The following is a 15053-nucleotide window of genomic DNA, read 5'->3' on the forward strand; positions in this document are numbered from 1 at the left end:
TCCCTTCCCCCATAGAGGATTTGGCAAAGTTGGATCCTTGGAATCAGATGCAAGCCAGTTCCCAGGGAGGGGCCTTCTCTTACGGGACTAATTCCAACCCCTCTGCTGACTCAATCTCACGAGTTGACCTCTGACTCCCCTGCCGGACTCAGTGAAGCTGGAAACTGGCCATGGGCTCATCTCCTGAGCCAAAGAGCTGCAGGGAGGAGAGGATGAGGATCACAGTTCTGTCTCACTTCTTTCTCAGGAGTAATGACAGCTGGAGTTTGCCAAGTAGGGGCTGTCTAGGAACCACAAGAATTGTTCTGTACATCAGCTATTCCCATACCCAGCTGTACTTGGCAGAGTCTGCCCTGTCCCAAGCTTCCTGTATCTGACTGCCAAGGATCCAGGGACTCTCCTACCCACTAACCTTTGCCCTCTTGATACAAGCCATACATATATACTACCTCTCACCCCTCATGGACAGGATGTCTACTCCCTTACTTACCTGTGAACTGAGGACTCAAGGCCTGAGGGTTATGGATAATGTCTTTCCAAAGCAGTTCAAATTCTGGTATCCTGGCAACATTCTGAAGTAGTCTTACGAGGTCCCGGCCAATCATTAAACATTCCATGAACTTGATGGGAAGGAGGAAGGGGAGGAGGGCAGGAAAGAGAATAAAAACATGGATTGTTTACCTGCTGGAAGCAGGACGAAGGAACAACATGTTCTAGTGAGGGAAGGAAAGAGGGTCGAAGGGACTATATGATCTCATCTGGAACCTAGGGATTGGCTCCTAGCTGTTCAGGGGAAGAAAGCTAGAATCTGGGCACTGAACGCCACAATGAGAATATACTAGGAACTGCTGAAGCCCAACCGGCTTTCACATTAATCTATTCCTCTCTCCATCCAGAATTGTTTTGAACCAGGTCAAGGAAGACTAGGATTCCAAAAGGATGGGACTGGCAAGTTGATACCCTACACCAAAACTCTAGGACAGCTCTAACAGAATGCTCTGTGGTAATGGAAATGATTTAAGTCTATGCTGTCCGATGCGGGAGCCAGAAGCCACGTGGCTAATGAGCACTTGAAATGTGGCTTAGGGAACTAATGACTTAAAATTTTAAATTTTATTTAATTAAAACAGCCACCTATGGCTAGTGGCTACTGTATTAGACAGCATAGCTCCAGGATATCTTTCTTTTGGGAGATCTGGATAGTAGATGATTCACAATCCCACCTGACTGGGGCAATTACCCTGGTGGGTAGGTGGGAGGGATGATGTGCCAGAGGGCACATGGGGACAGCTTGCATCTGTGGTGTACAAGTGTCCATGAAGCTGACCAGGAAAATTGTGAGGACACCAGGTCATAGGCAGCATTGCTAGGGACTAGGACTATTCTACACTGAGTCCCCCTTTCTACCCTCCTCTGTCTAAGAATGATGGGAAAAAAAAGGACAAGACTCTGAACCATCTCCATCTCTAGATCACAGCATCTTTGGCCCAGGTCACTGCACAAAACCCATGGAGGTGTCCCATCCTGGGTCTCAACTCCCCACACTGTTTCTGTCCTGGTCCCTCACCCGTTCCCGAAGCAGTGAGATGCAGAAGTCCACCTCCTTCTGCCGCAGAGCCTGGAGCTGGGCGGTCCCGTGGTGGTCGACGATGAGGCGGAGGTATGTGTAAATAGCCATGGCGATGAGGATGCTGCTTTTCAGCACCCACTCCCTAAGTTGGGGAGACACCGGTACCGACGCTCTGTCTGGACCTCTGGACCTTCCCAACCCACCCCCACCACCCCCCACCACCGTTCTTGGCTCCAGTGCCTCAGAAATGTTTGATGATTTAGATACTAGGAGTAGGTTTTGTGGTTCCTTGATTGTTCACTCTCAGGACATCAACTGGCTAAGGTGTGGACAATTCCCTAATTTTCTTTACCAGGTGCCCAATAATGGTATGTATGTAATGAAAGTGATCTCTTCTTACCACATAAGTACTTGGCTTCCAAGAAAATAATTTTGCTTGTTGACTCATTCATTCAAACATTTACTGAGTTCCTATCATGTGCCAAGCACTGTGAGGTACCAGAGAGAAGCCCCGGCTCCTACCCAGCTTAGAAGATGGGGAAAAAGGTTTTGTAAGTGTTCCTAAGTCAGTGGTTCTTAAGGAGAGGACTGAGGACCCCTGGAGAGTCCCAAGACCTGTTCAGGAAGACACTGTGCTGGCCCTTCTATTATGCTTGTCACTAGCAGCCTACCATGCCACAAGCCTTTCCCTAGATGACTCCCCAGCCACTGACCCCACCCCCAGACAATGAGTCACCTGCCCTAAATCACAAACTAAAAAGAACGTGATTTTGGATGGCAAAGTCCATTGTCCCAGGAGTATTAGAATTTCCCTGGGGAAGAGGGTAATGAAAGAATTCTTTGTTCCCTGCTGCTTTAAAAGGAGCGGAGAGGAAGACAGAGTAGGGAGATTTCTACAACTCTCCAATGCTGTTTCTGTGTGCCAAAATTGGGGAGCTGTCTTCCCCAAGCAGGTAGTTTGTAAAAGCTTTAGCACCCCTGCTGAAAGGCAGAGAACTGGAGGAAGAAGACAGGGAATTTAATTAACCCAGGCAGGCAACATCCTGATTCCGGAAAAGTGCTCAAGCCACTTAATTAAAAGACTTTGGCCTTTTCCTTTCACAGAATGAAAGCATAGCCAAGGACACTGGGGAGGGTCCCCTTCCCCCACGTGCTACCTTTTAACTCCACAGCCCTGGAAACACATGGAAGGGAATGAGGGGGACAGTGTGGAAGGGGAACAGTTTTAAACCTCAAGGTACTTACTTTCACCAAAAGAAGGGAGTCTTTTGGGAAAGTGAGGGAAAAGGTAGGGCAGTTAACCGGTAATTATTTGATGCCTGTACACTGAGACTGTGCTGTAACTGTCCAAATGAGGGAAATTCAGCTTTGAGGTATGGGAATAGGAGATGCCTGGGACCAGGAATAAAAGGAGGAAAATCACTTTTTTAGGAAAGCTGCCAGCTGAGGTAATGAACATATCTGAATCCTGGTAAGGGGTAATGAAAAGGAGAGAGATGAAAGTAAGACCCTGACCAAGGACAGCAAAAAGGATCAGAGACCTCAGAGAAGCAGAGACCTGGAAGAAACTGCCATGACCTCGCGTGCTGGTGTGATGGTACCAACAATGGAAGACAGGCCTCCATCCCCGGGTGCACCTGCACATCCAGCCCGGAGCACTAGGTGGCACTGCAGAGCCAGACTTGGCACAGCTCTCAAGCTTGGGCAGAGCACAGAACACAACCATCTCTTTCACAAGGCTCTGAATAATGGGAGGAGGTCCATTCTTCTCAACCATAGGAAATTTGGATACTATTAGCCCTCTCAATCATTTGACTACTCTGGTGTCCTCACCCAGAAATAGACTCTGATATCAAGCAACCGGAAGTCTTAGGTCATAGGACCAAGGGAAAGGCCTCACTCCCAAACAAGTTCCGATGCGGAGCAGACCTTATAAAATTTTCTGGTCCTTTACTCTGATGGGGAAAGGAAAGAATCAGTCAGAAAGCCCAGTATGCCTCCCTTATGCTCTCTACCTCTGGAGCCTCCAAACCCTGTATGCAAACTCTAGCAGAGCATATTGGTCCTCACTACCTCTTCCCACTCCGCACCTCCTCCCTGCCCCCTGCCCCCTCAGTCACTTCAGAAAGAGAGTACGGGTTGGACTAAGAGAGTTGGAAGGGAGAGAGAGTACCTGCCAGGCATGGGTGGTTGGCTGGTCCCACTCCGCTGAGCTCATTCATTCCCCTCCACCCCGCCCAGATAAACATTCCAAGGAGTCTGGATCAAAAATAAACCCTTATCAGATGAACCAGATTTTCCTGGGCTCTGAGATATTTTAGCAAAGACCTTCTTTCCCACTCCTTCATCCCTAGGGTCACACCATGGCACTGATGCCTTCACTTGCCTTCCCCTTCCCTCGCCGCCCCTCTCTAATTTAAGATGTTTGGGGCCATCTAATGAGTCTTCGCACAATTGTTTCATCCCCATTTTCCACACTCACACCCCCAAGGCCATATCTGGCTCTTATCCCATTCTTCAAGGTGGACTCTACCTCTGCTCCGTCAGGATATCCAGAACACTCTCTGCCAACCAGATATTTTTTGCCGTAACATCCCCACCTGATTTCAAAGGGGAAAAATAGAGAATCAGAATGGCTCTGATTAGTGACTCAGCTAATCCAATTCATTTCCTTCACTAATCTTGTTGATCCATTCCTAATTGTTTTCCTATCATTGCTGTCCTGAGTGTTGGAATAAACTGCTTTTGGTTCTATCAGACTTTAAAGCTTCTCCTTTATCCCCCAGAGAGCAGGGAGGGGTCTGGATTTTTCCAGAGACCAGAGCTGCTACTCTTCCACAGACTGGGAGTGGGAGTGGGAACACTTTGACCCTTGAAAGGGAATGTATGGAAAGGAGATATGAGAAGCCAATGTTGGAAAGAAGGAATGTGCTCTCAGATCAGGCCTGCGAGGTGCAGGTGGCTGGCACAGCTGCAGTCCAGCACCTGGATGTCCCGAGTCTTGTGCTCAGGCTCATGGCAGGCCAAAGGCCTCGTTTCCAAGTACTGTAGTCTTTGGTGCTTGCCACCAAACTTCCTGAGGGCAGAATTAACAGGCAGCAAAGCCAGACCAAAATCTTAGGGTGAGAAGTCGGGAATGGGAGTATAAAACAGGGAAGAAAAGTGCCAGGAAGAGAGGTTAAAAATAGCCAGCACAATGATGCTCTGCCTTGCCCCAGGTATCAATTTAAAAATCCAACATTCATATGGTCACAAATCACCCCACTTAAGGTTCATACACATCAAAACAGGTGCATCAGTGTTACATAAATCCCAAAGAAGAAGCAAAGCACCAAGGAAAAAATGGGAAGAGAGAGGCAGGGTCACTTTTAAACAAACACATGCAATCTTGGAAATCGACACGGTAGTCTGGGCAGGCCTCTTGGATCTTCAGTGACTCGGAGAGATGTCACAGATGCCAAGACAGTAATAGAACTTAAATGTCAGGGTCTGTTCTGTGATACAGTTTGTCCCTCAGGCTAGCCCCAATCAGATGACGTTATCAAGGGGCAAGTGCTCAGAACATGGGGATGGAGTCAGGGAAGATGCCTGGGTTTCTGAAAGCATAGTGAACATGTGAACGAGTAATGTGCCCTCACATCTCTTCCCCTTCCTGACCTGACATGCCATGAAACCCCAGAGTGAGGACTGGCTAAAATAGGCCAAACATTTTACGTCAGGCCCTGGGTTTGACAGGAAGGAAAATGAGGCAAGACTTATTGCTTCAAAAGGACCCCTGTGGTTTTTCAATCAATTTCTTTCTGTAACATTCATGGCCAGAAGAAGTCTGTATCAGAAGAGAGTCTAAGTGACCCAGGAATCGAGTCTCTCAGGCACTTAGTCATTCTCTACTGCCTGAATTCAGACTGAGGGCTTATCTCCTTTCTTCTTTACAGTCCTGCCATCAAACTCACCTGCAATCTGCTTCATGAATGTCATGCAAACACCATCAGCTCCCAGAACCCCACTCTTCACTAGTTCCCGTACCAACCACACCAACTAAAGGAGAGAGGAAAAGACAGATGAACAGCAGAGGCTGTGAATTTGAGAAAAGGGGTAATGCAGTCACATTATAATTTAGGTGCACACAGTAGGAGTGTGTAACCACAATTTCACTTTCCTTTCCCCTTAAGAGAAAGGCTCCATCCTCTGTTATGTCTTTGAGCTGGATTCTCTCTCTTCTTTCTGGCCTTACCTGAGTACGGCAGGTATCCTGCAACTTCAGGTACTTCTCCATAAGAATCTGGTTGATTTTATTCAGGACAATATTCATGCCATCACGACTCACAAGAGCCAAGTCCCGGTAACACTGTGAGAAGCAAGGCTTGTGAGCAGCCAGGAAGTTGAGGATAAGGCTCCCAACCCGACCCCCAGTGGACACTTGCCCCCAGCATCTTACAGTTAAACACTGCCAGTAGGATACTGAGTGGCAACAGAAAGACTTTCCATTCTGGATGCATTCCTTCCACAGGGCCCCTCCACCCCAAACCTATCCGTTGCTCTGTCACAGAGTGGGGAAAAGGGACTGAGCTACTCTCTCCAATAAGGCAAGAAAGCCTGCTGGGCAAGGCTCCTAGTCCTATCCCTGTCCCCCTACCTCCCTTCTTAGGAAGTGTCACACTGTTTGATGCCACAAGCTGAGCAAAACCAGGTGGAGGCCATCTGCTTTTTCTCTGCCAGTAAAAGGTCACTGCTGAATGGGTTCAGTTGAACAGGCTGGAAAGGATCCCAAAGAGGCTTTTAAACCAATATTGTTCCAGTCAGATGCAACAAGGGCTAGGGTAAGAGGATTCAGGAACCAGAGCCCGGGACAGAATGAGGACTTCCTAAAACTGAACTCCTTTAACTAAACATCTTTCTTCTTTTCTCTGGACTGCTCTTTGCTTCTGCCAAATATTGAAAAAGGAGGGGTCCTTCAACCCGGGGGAAGTGAAAGAGGGTATGTTAATGTCTTCTGTGGAGGTCACTGCTTCCCCTCCCCCTACAGTTTTTCTCACTGTACCTCTCTGGTGAGACCTGACTGCTGGAGGGACACCTTAGAGGACCTCAGTAACTACCTCCTTAGTCTGCTGAGTTCTATCCTGTCAGGGTCTCATCAGAAAGGGTACAAATTAGGTTAGACACCAACAATAACATTAATAATAATAGCTAACATATATTGGCATTGTGCAAATAACTTTTTATTGTATACATTATTGCATTCAATCCACATAACAACCCTTTGAAATAGGTACTGTTTATTACTATCCCCATTTTTACAGATGTGGAAACAGGCATAGAGAGGAGAAAGTAACTAGCCCCATGTCACTGAGGAGAGAAGAAGAACCAGGATTCACATCCAGACAGTTCAGTTTTAGATTCCATGCTCTTTCCCACCTTTTATGCCAATGTTAGAAACAACTAAAAGGATAAAAGGCTGCTGGGGATGGAGGTAAGAGTTTATGATTCCATAGCTTTGAGGGTACTACATTTCTAAACCCTTTCATCCTAAGCACTGGAAAGAGAAGAACCCCTGGGGGCAGCTGCTTCCTTATGTTGGTGTGATTAGAGACCCCTAGGAGCTTGGCTATTATCGCTTCCTCCTGTCTCTATTGTCCTTACATCAAACCAACTGATCGATGAAAATACCAAAAGGGAGATCTCCTATGTGCAACTTATAACCTTTTCATATCCACAGAAGAATCTGTTTATCTTCTGACTTCATCTGGAGTGAGGGATTGGAGATTGGAAATATAAACAAGGGGTGGAAACAACCCAAAGGTCCCTCAAGGGATGAATGGATAAACAAAATGTTGTATATCTATACAACGGAATATTATTCAGCCATAAAAAGAGATGAAGTTCTGACACATGCTGTAACACATGAACCTCAAAAACATTATGCTTTGTGAAAGAAGCCAGACACAAAAGACCATATATTGTGTGATTCTAATTATTATGAATCATCCAGAATAAGTAAATCCATAGAGACAGGAAGCAGACTAGTGGTTTGCCAGGGGTTCGGGGGAGGGGGATTGGGAGTGACTGTTTAATGGCCATAGGGTTTCCTTTTGGGGTGATGGTCTTGGAACTAGACAGTGGTGATGGTTGCACAGCTTTGTGAATGTATTACATGCCACTGAAGTATATACTATAAAACGGTTAATGGTTATTTCATGATAGGCAAATTTTACTTCAATTAAAAAAAATAATACAAACAAGAAAACAAGGAAAAGATAAGGGGGCACAGTGACCTACTGCCAAAGTGCTGGTCAGCAAATGTTGCTAGTTCAGCCTTGGCCTCCTGCAGAGGTAAGCTATAGTGCAGGGAGAGATAAGGAAACAAGGAGAAGCAGAAGGGAAGTCAGTGTCAGACCAAAGATGGGGACACTAATAACTAGAGAGGAGCCCTGTCTGTTTAAAGGCAAAAATCCCAGGAATGCAAAACAGACCCTGGACAGAGAAGGAGGACAAGTCTCTCAGGAGACACAGGGTCAGATGAAGAGAACAGATCCTGTCAGCCTAATTCAGTGCCCCACCTGGGATCTTTATCACCCATAACTGTGCGTAACACATGGCAGCCGAGTACCAGGAGGATCATATTCCTGATGTTGCCAGTTGTCTCATCAAACTCTGTGCCAGTCTGCTGACTGGCTAGGAAGAGAAACAGATGGGGAAAAAAACTCAATGGGGAACAGAGAAGAGAAACAGAGTCTCAAAAAGAAAGGAAAAGTGGATAGGGTGGGGCTAAGGTAGCACATCTATCCCCCTGACCATGTTGAGAGTAGAAAGGTTGCACCCTGTGCCCTCACATAGACCTCACAGAGCCCCTAACTTTCCTTCCAGAGCTGTCTGCTGGGAGAAGTGACTGGACCAATAACTGCCAGGACCTGGGTCCTTAAGGTTTTGATAGAGAGAGAAACCTTTCCTAAAATCACTGTCTACTGACTGCTAGACCCTGCACAGCTTACGCTTCCAGCTCGTCCTCTGCCTCAGAGAAGCACCCCAGCCAGGCCTCCCAGCTGTTCAGTTCAGACAAGTCGGAAACAAATAAACTCAAAGAATATAAACATTCGTAAGAGCTGCCAACAGGACACATGCAAGCCAGGAAGGAACAACTGGAACAAAATCCACTCTGTGCACATTCACTCTCTATCAATACCTGACCTGCTTTCTCCTTAATTGAGTGATCTTGTTCACCTATTCAATCCCCTCTAGTTTCATCCGCTAAGAAATCCCAGACAGCTGGCACTAGCTCCTTAAGCACTGCCTGCTGGCAATGAAGCCGATCCTTAGCCCATGCTTTCCCAGAGCAGGTAACTAATGTAGTCTATACACAGTTTCCACTACCACCTTCTCTACCACCCCCACCTCCTATCTCACAGCCTGTGGAGATTCAGGAAAAACTGAATCTCAAATCTACCCTGAGGTTTCTAGTGCAGAGACAGAATTAACCCCAAATAAACCTTTAGAAAAAAAGTCTCCTTGCTTTAACCTGAAGTCTAACACAATGTCACTAGTATCAGTTCTCATCGTAACTCCCACCTAAAACTTCCGTGGGACAGAAATATATCACAAGATAATCACCCTTTTAGGGAGAAGGCGCAAAGATCTAAGGAGATATGTTACTAATTCTTCCACCATCCTCTGACCTGGCTCAAGGTCTCTAAATGAGTCACTGCTTGATAGTTCCTCACTCCCCTAAAAATGTGTCCTCCTAAGTCCCTGTCTCCATCCCCTTTGCTGGAAAAGGCCTGGCTTGCAGCTTGGCCTAGGAGGCTCACAGTAAAAGATTTCCAAGTAAAATTACTTGGAAACCTTTTGCATGTGAGCATTGGTCTGGCATGGCTGTCAACCAGACAAGATGTGCCATCTCCCCAGAGGGCCTGGGCTTCCCTCATGGGCTGGTGTGGGGCAAAAAGAAGAGGAGATGTTCTAGTCTCTTGCCATGTATGAAATGGCCAAAATCATGGCATAATAAGTATTCACAATCCAGAGCCCTATGTCCTCTCACTGCCAGGCCAGGGAAAAAGCTAGAAACATACCTGCCCCCTTCTCTGAAGTTTATTGATTTATTCTGGCTGATTTAGAGCCTATCTGGGGAGGAAAAAAAAGACACCAAAAATAAAAGCCTTCCCAGCAAGCAAGACTAATTTGCATTGAGGTGACTAAATAAGATTTTAATTGCATTTATAAAAACACACACAAGAGAAAATTAAACCTTAACCCCAACCCCTCTACCCCCATGTTTACCAACAATTTCTTTAAAATAGAGGGGCTGGACTGAATCATATCACTGTTTAACACCAAGTTGGAGACATTCATTTGTCTTCAGGAATCCTTATGGTAAGTTTACTAGCAAATGAAATGGTAATTTAACTCAACAAAGTCCCATACCAAAATGGCCTGAGCTCTCCTGGGAAAACAAGTGGGTGTTTCACTACCCTCCCTCACATTAGACCCTGCTCCAGCTGGCATCAGAGGAGAACAAATACATCAGTTCCCATGCCCATAAATCCTTCCCCTGAGGTTGATTTAAGCAGCTCTGCCAGAGGACCATGGGCATCCCGTCCCTGGGAATGATTTTCCTTTGGTTCTTCTTAATGTCTCTGATTTCCAGTTACCTCACAGGTAAACCAGGAGTGTTTGGGGGAAGGGGATAAAGCCATCGACTTCATATGGTTTCTTGAGAGGATTAAATGAAATCTTGTCTGGATAGGGCCTAATGCACTGGTGGGCATATAGCACAGGTTCATTATATATGAGTTTCTCTCCATACCTCCCTCATTCAGGGAAGAGCCTATGAGAAAACTGAATTCCCCACTCTCAGCCCTTCTCAGTTGGTGTCATACAGTTAATGCCGATACCAGACACATACTTCTAAGCCATCAGTCAAGATTCAAAGAACAAAGAGTTGATGAAAAGGGAAAATCTGGAGAGGCAGAAGACCGAATTTTACTACTTAATTACAGAAAGAACAGAATCCAAAGAAATCATCCTGACTAGCCCTTTACCTCAAAAAGGATCCCACTTAAACCATTCCAAATAAACACTCCCCTGTTTATGAAACTCCCCAGACTATTTTCATACAACTTTTTTCAGGCGGTCTGACCCCAGTGTATTCCAATATTCTCTTAATCATACATTACTACTTAATGATTAATGTATTACTTATGATAAATTACTTAAGCATTCATCAGTTATCTGACTTTAAGCTGTCTAATTGAAATCGTACCTGCTGCAATTTTAAGCCTGCTTTGTATTCACCTGCCAGTGATACTACCTGCATCTACAGGTTACTCTCTTCTGCATAAGAATTTGTATGGACTTGGTAACAGTCCTTAGGTTACTTGTCAGTCTTCTCTTCTCTGAATTAAATCCCAGCTCTTTTTGCCTTGCTTCATGAATCTAAACTTTAAAACTCTTTCAATGCTTTTTCACTCACATGACTGCCTTTTCTTGCCTTTTAGGCTTAGAATCTAAAGACAGAGAAAGGACTTCAGTCAGATAATGACCAATTCACTGAGAGTAAAAAGAAGGTGGCAGCTATATATGGAGAATAAGAGGATCCAGCCCTGGTCAGAAGAACCAGGGAAATAAGAGGATCTGCTGTTATCCCAGTTAAACTGTAAGTTCTACCAGAGACCCCAGATCAGATCTGAGAAGGGTTTATAGGTCCGGAGCAGGCAGTCTTACCTTCTGGGCTTGGGCAGGTTCAGTGAGGACTAGGGTGAAGAGACCCAGGCAGATTTCCTCATGCTGGGGTGGGCCTTTGCATACCTGGGATGTGAGGAAGGAAAAAAACTAGTTGTCACTCATGGGGAGAAACTTCTCAGACACAGTTTGTCCCAGGAGTTGGGACTCCTGAGTAACCTGCAAAGAGGAATCATCAACTCTTAAGTATGATAATTTCTTTCTTCTAAAAGTGATGGGGAATCTGCATAAGGAACAAGGCAGATGGAAGGGATGAGCCTTTATTGCTTTCTCCAAGGTTTAATGCAGGCCAGGAGTAGACAGTAAAGGGAGTTTTAAAATGAGGGGGGAAAAAAAGGACTCTACCACTTTTACCAAACCTTAATAGATTTCAGTAGAGAGGGACTGCAAAGAGTAGTCATGGAGTAACAAGCGCACCCGACTTACAGGTGGGAGACCAAGGCTGCCAGAAACTAAGCCACAACCTTGGGCAAATCACTGAGCCTCTGAAATTTGTAAAATGAAGACATAATAAGAACAACAGATTAATAGTAAGTAGGTAATGCTTACTGAACATTCACTACATGCCAGGGACTACTCCAAGTCCTTTACATGTACAAACTATTTCAAATCCTTTTAATCACACAGATTGATTAGGAAATGTAAAAGATCAAATATGTGAGAATGACTTACAAAGAAATCCATATAGAACTCTAAGTTATTTTTTTCACTGGTTCTGTTATTTAAAGATGTTTAAGCTTCCAAGAGATGGACTCCCACAGATGGATGGAGAAAAGTTGGGAAACCAGGTTTGGGGAGCCAGGACATTAACTTCAGTCCCCTAATTCCTAGCCACCTGTTCTTTTCTTCTTTGTCTTCTTCTTTTTTAAAATCGTGTTTCAAAGCAGCAGAGATGGATGTGGGGAGAGCATTATACTCACGTAGGCGTTGAGGGCATCATTGGCCTCTCTCTCTGAGACACCAGAGGTCATAGATGTAACTATGCTCATGCACCTTTCCAGTCTCTGTGAAGAGGTAAGAAAAAATTAAGAGTATGTCACACATAATCACTTATGGAGCACTTCTTGCCCCCACAAAGAAGTAAAAAAAAAAAAAAAATTCAAACCTGGCGACGCCTCTAGATCTAATTACCAGCTGACTGGGAATACAGGAGATAGGTGAACACGCTAAGTCATCATGGCGCTATAATCAGCAAAATCCAGAATGTGGAAATCAGGACAGATGACTTGGTTTCTTTCACGCATAAATTGCAAGGAGAAAAGGGAACAGGGAACCCATATACTAAAAGAGATTTCAGATACTAACCCATTGAATCAAATAAGAATCCATGAGTCCATACTGATAGATACATAAATAATACATAATAAAAGAGAAAGGAAAGCTCTTTGAGTAGAATGCAAACTAATAAATATAGAAGAAATGATGGGAATGATAAATGACACAGGCAAATACCGGCAATGGATGCTAAAAACAGTAGTTGAAAGTTTCACAGGTAAGAGTATATTTACATAGGATCAGGGTATCTCTCCACAAAATACTTATTAATTACAAAGAGAAAATAGTAACTACAGAAAAACCTGGAGAGCATCATCTTAACCAAGCGATCAAAGATAACATCACCATAAAGGTATTGTGGCTATGTTAAAAAAAAAAAAAAAAAAGTCTTTCTCTCACAGACATACATATAAAGTTTAACAGATGCAATGTCATGTCTTGAATTTGCTTCAAAATAATCCATAGGGGTTTGGGGAGATAAAACAAGACTGCTATGTATAGGTAAGCACTGAAGCAGAGTGACAGCTGCATGGGGATTATACTCTTCTCTCTACTATTCTATCTTTTTAAATTTGACATCTTCCCCAAAAGTTAAAAACACAATACAGTGGAATATTATTCAGCCATAAAAAGGAATGAAGTGCTGATACATGCTACGATATGCGTGTACCTTGAAAACTTGATGCCACGTGAGATAAGCCAGACAAAAAAGGACAATATTGAATAATTCCACTTATATAAAATATCTAGAATATGCAAATTCATAGAGACAGAAAGTAGATTAGCAGTTACCGGGGCGGGGGGAGGGGAGAATGGGGAGTTATTGCTTGATGGGTGTGAAGTTTCTGTTTGGGATGATAAAAAAGTTTTGGAAATACATAGTGGTTGGTACTGGCTGAACAACACTGTGAATGTAATCAATGCCAATGAATTGTATACTCAAAAAATGGTTAAAATGGCAAACTGTATGTTACATAGATTTTATCACCAACACAAAAGTTAAAAACACTTGAAATAAAAAATAAAGAGCGTGAGGAAAGAAAAGGACTAATGAACAACAAAAGGTCAATCTACAATCTGCCAGGGTCTCTAGGCAAACAAACATGGGGACAGTGGCACCAAAGTCTATTCAAGGTCCGCTCTAGTTCCAAAGGCCAACCCTAACGTGGCATTTGCTCAACATTATAAGGAAATCTTACTCACTGGTCCCTGTCCCCAAGAAGCATTTAATACTAAATGTTGATAAAACATTGACAAAACGTTTCTCACATCAAGTCTGTGAGCCTCCCCATTATCACTACCTAAACGACTTTCTGAGTCCTTTAAAATTTGATCTTGAGGATCAACCCAAAAACTGCTCAAGAAAAGGCACTTTCCCATTCCCAGTAATGAAGATGCTGGGAAAACAGGGACAAAAGCAGGCAGGACTGGGGCAAAAGATGTTTATTAGGTTTACTTCCACCTGATCCTAGAGGTCATCAAAAACATCCTGTTGAGAACTTGTCCCACTCCAGCATCATGAGGGAGACAAATAACAATGGGAAAGAGGTCTAAGAATGAAAGACAATCATGTTTCCCCTTTGACCATCATCCTGAAGTTGCCTATGTCCATCCCTGTCTAAGATCATAAGGTGGTGCAGGATAGAATTGAGGGTTAAAGCAAGGAGCTCCCGTAGCTACAACGCTTTAACCTGAACTCAGCCTAAAGCCACTGGGTTTGAAGGCATTATAACTTCACCACTCAAAATCAGGTTTGACTATATTTCTAAATTAGGTCAGATCAGCATGCTCAACCTTAACAAATAGCACCTGCATACTTGTGAAGAGGAGCTGTAAGATCACATGAAAGCTGAGCTGTGAGTCTCACAACTCACCTCTCCCACAAGCTGTGAGAGCCATTACCTCGTCCAGCCCCTCATAAGAGGAGGAAAGGAAAAACCTCAGGCTGGAGTTTCTCTCTTTCGAAATCTTATCCCTCTCCACCCAAGATATTTGTCAACAACTGGACGATCAGTGACTCTGGCTGCTAGGTCCAGACTGTTCCTGCTGGGAGATCTAGGGAGATGCCTATACCCAGCCTAGGTTAACAAGCAGTGTCAGACTGGAGAGAGATGGTGAGCAGGCACCAGTGCAGAATCCTAAAATTCTAGATATTGCTTCCTACTCAAAGGAAGAAATCCTTGCTGAATCAAAGGAGATGGAGGAGAGGAAGAATAATCAAATAGCAGCTGGCTCATGAGTGACCTGACAGAAAGCACAGAATAAAAAACCCCACCACCACTTGCTAGCCTTAGGCCAATCTTGAGAGTTACTCAGCCTCTCTAAACCTTGGTTTTCTTGTATGAAAAACAAGAGCTAATACCTATTACCACAAGGGTGCTCTGAGGATTAAACAAGATAACATACGTGAAATCTCCTAGTATACAGCCTCAGTTGAATTAGAATCTATTCAGCTTGTGGGGAACCTCAGCAATTA

At 44.4% G+C, this 15053-nt stretch overlaps 1 protein-coding gene across 1 annotated transcript in view; it reads right to left on the bottom strand.

Annotated features, from left to right (window-relative positions):
- The window catches only part of INTS3 (integrator complex subunit 3), a 36016-nt gene that overhangs the window by 17083 nt on the left and 3880 nt on the right, over positions 1-15053 (bottom strand). The window contains exons 2-8 of the mRNA XM_037825927.1: positions 12223-12306; positions 11285-11368; positions 5805-5918; positions 5524-5608; positions 4104-4170; positions 1568-1712; positions 491-620 (exon numbers count right to left, since the gene is read on the bottom strand). Of these exons, the coding sequence (XP_037681855.1) occupies positions 491-620; positions 1568-1712; positions 4104-4170; positions 5524-5608; positions 5805-5918; positions 11285-11368; positions 12223-12306 (709 nt within the window). The remainder of the gene's footprint in view (positions 1-490; positions 621-1567; positions 1713-4103; positions 4171-5523; positions 5609-5804; positions 5919-11284; positions 11369-12222; positions 12307-15053) is intronic.

Source organism: Choloepus didactylus, chromosome 2 (genome assembly GCF_015220235.1).
Source record: "Choloepus didactylus isolate mChoDid1 chromosome 2, mChoDid1.pri, whole genome shotgun sequence".
In the NCBI taxonomy this organism is placed as follows: domain Eukaryota; kingdom Metazoa; phylum Chordata; class Mammalia; order Pilosa; family Megalonychidae; genus Choloepus; species Choloepus didactylus.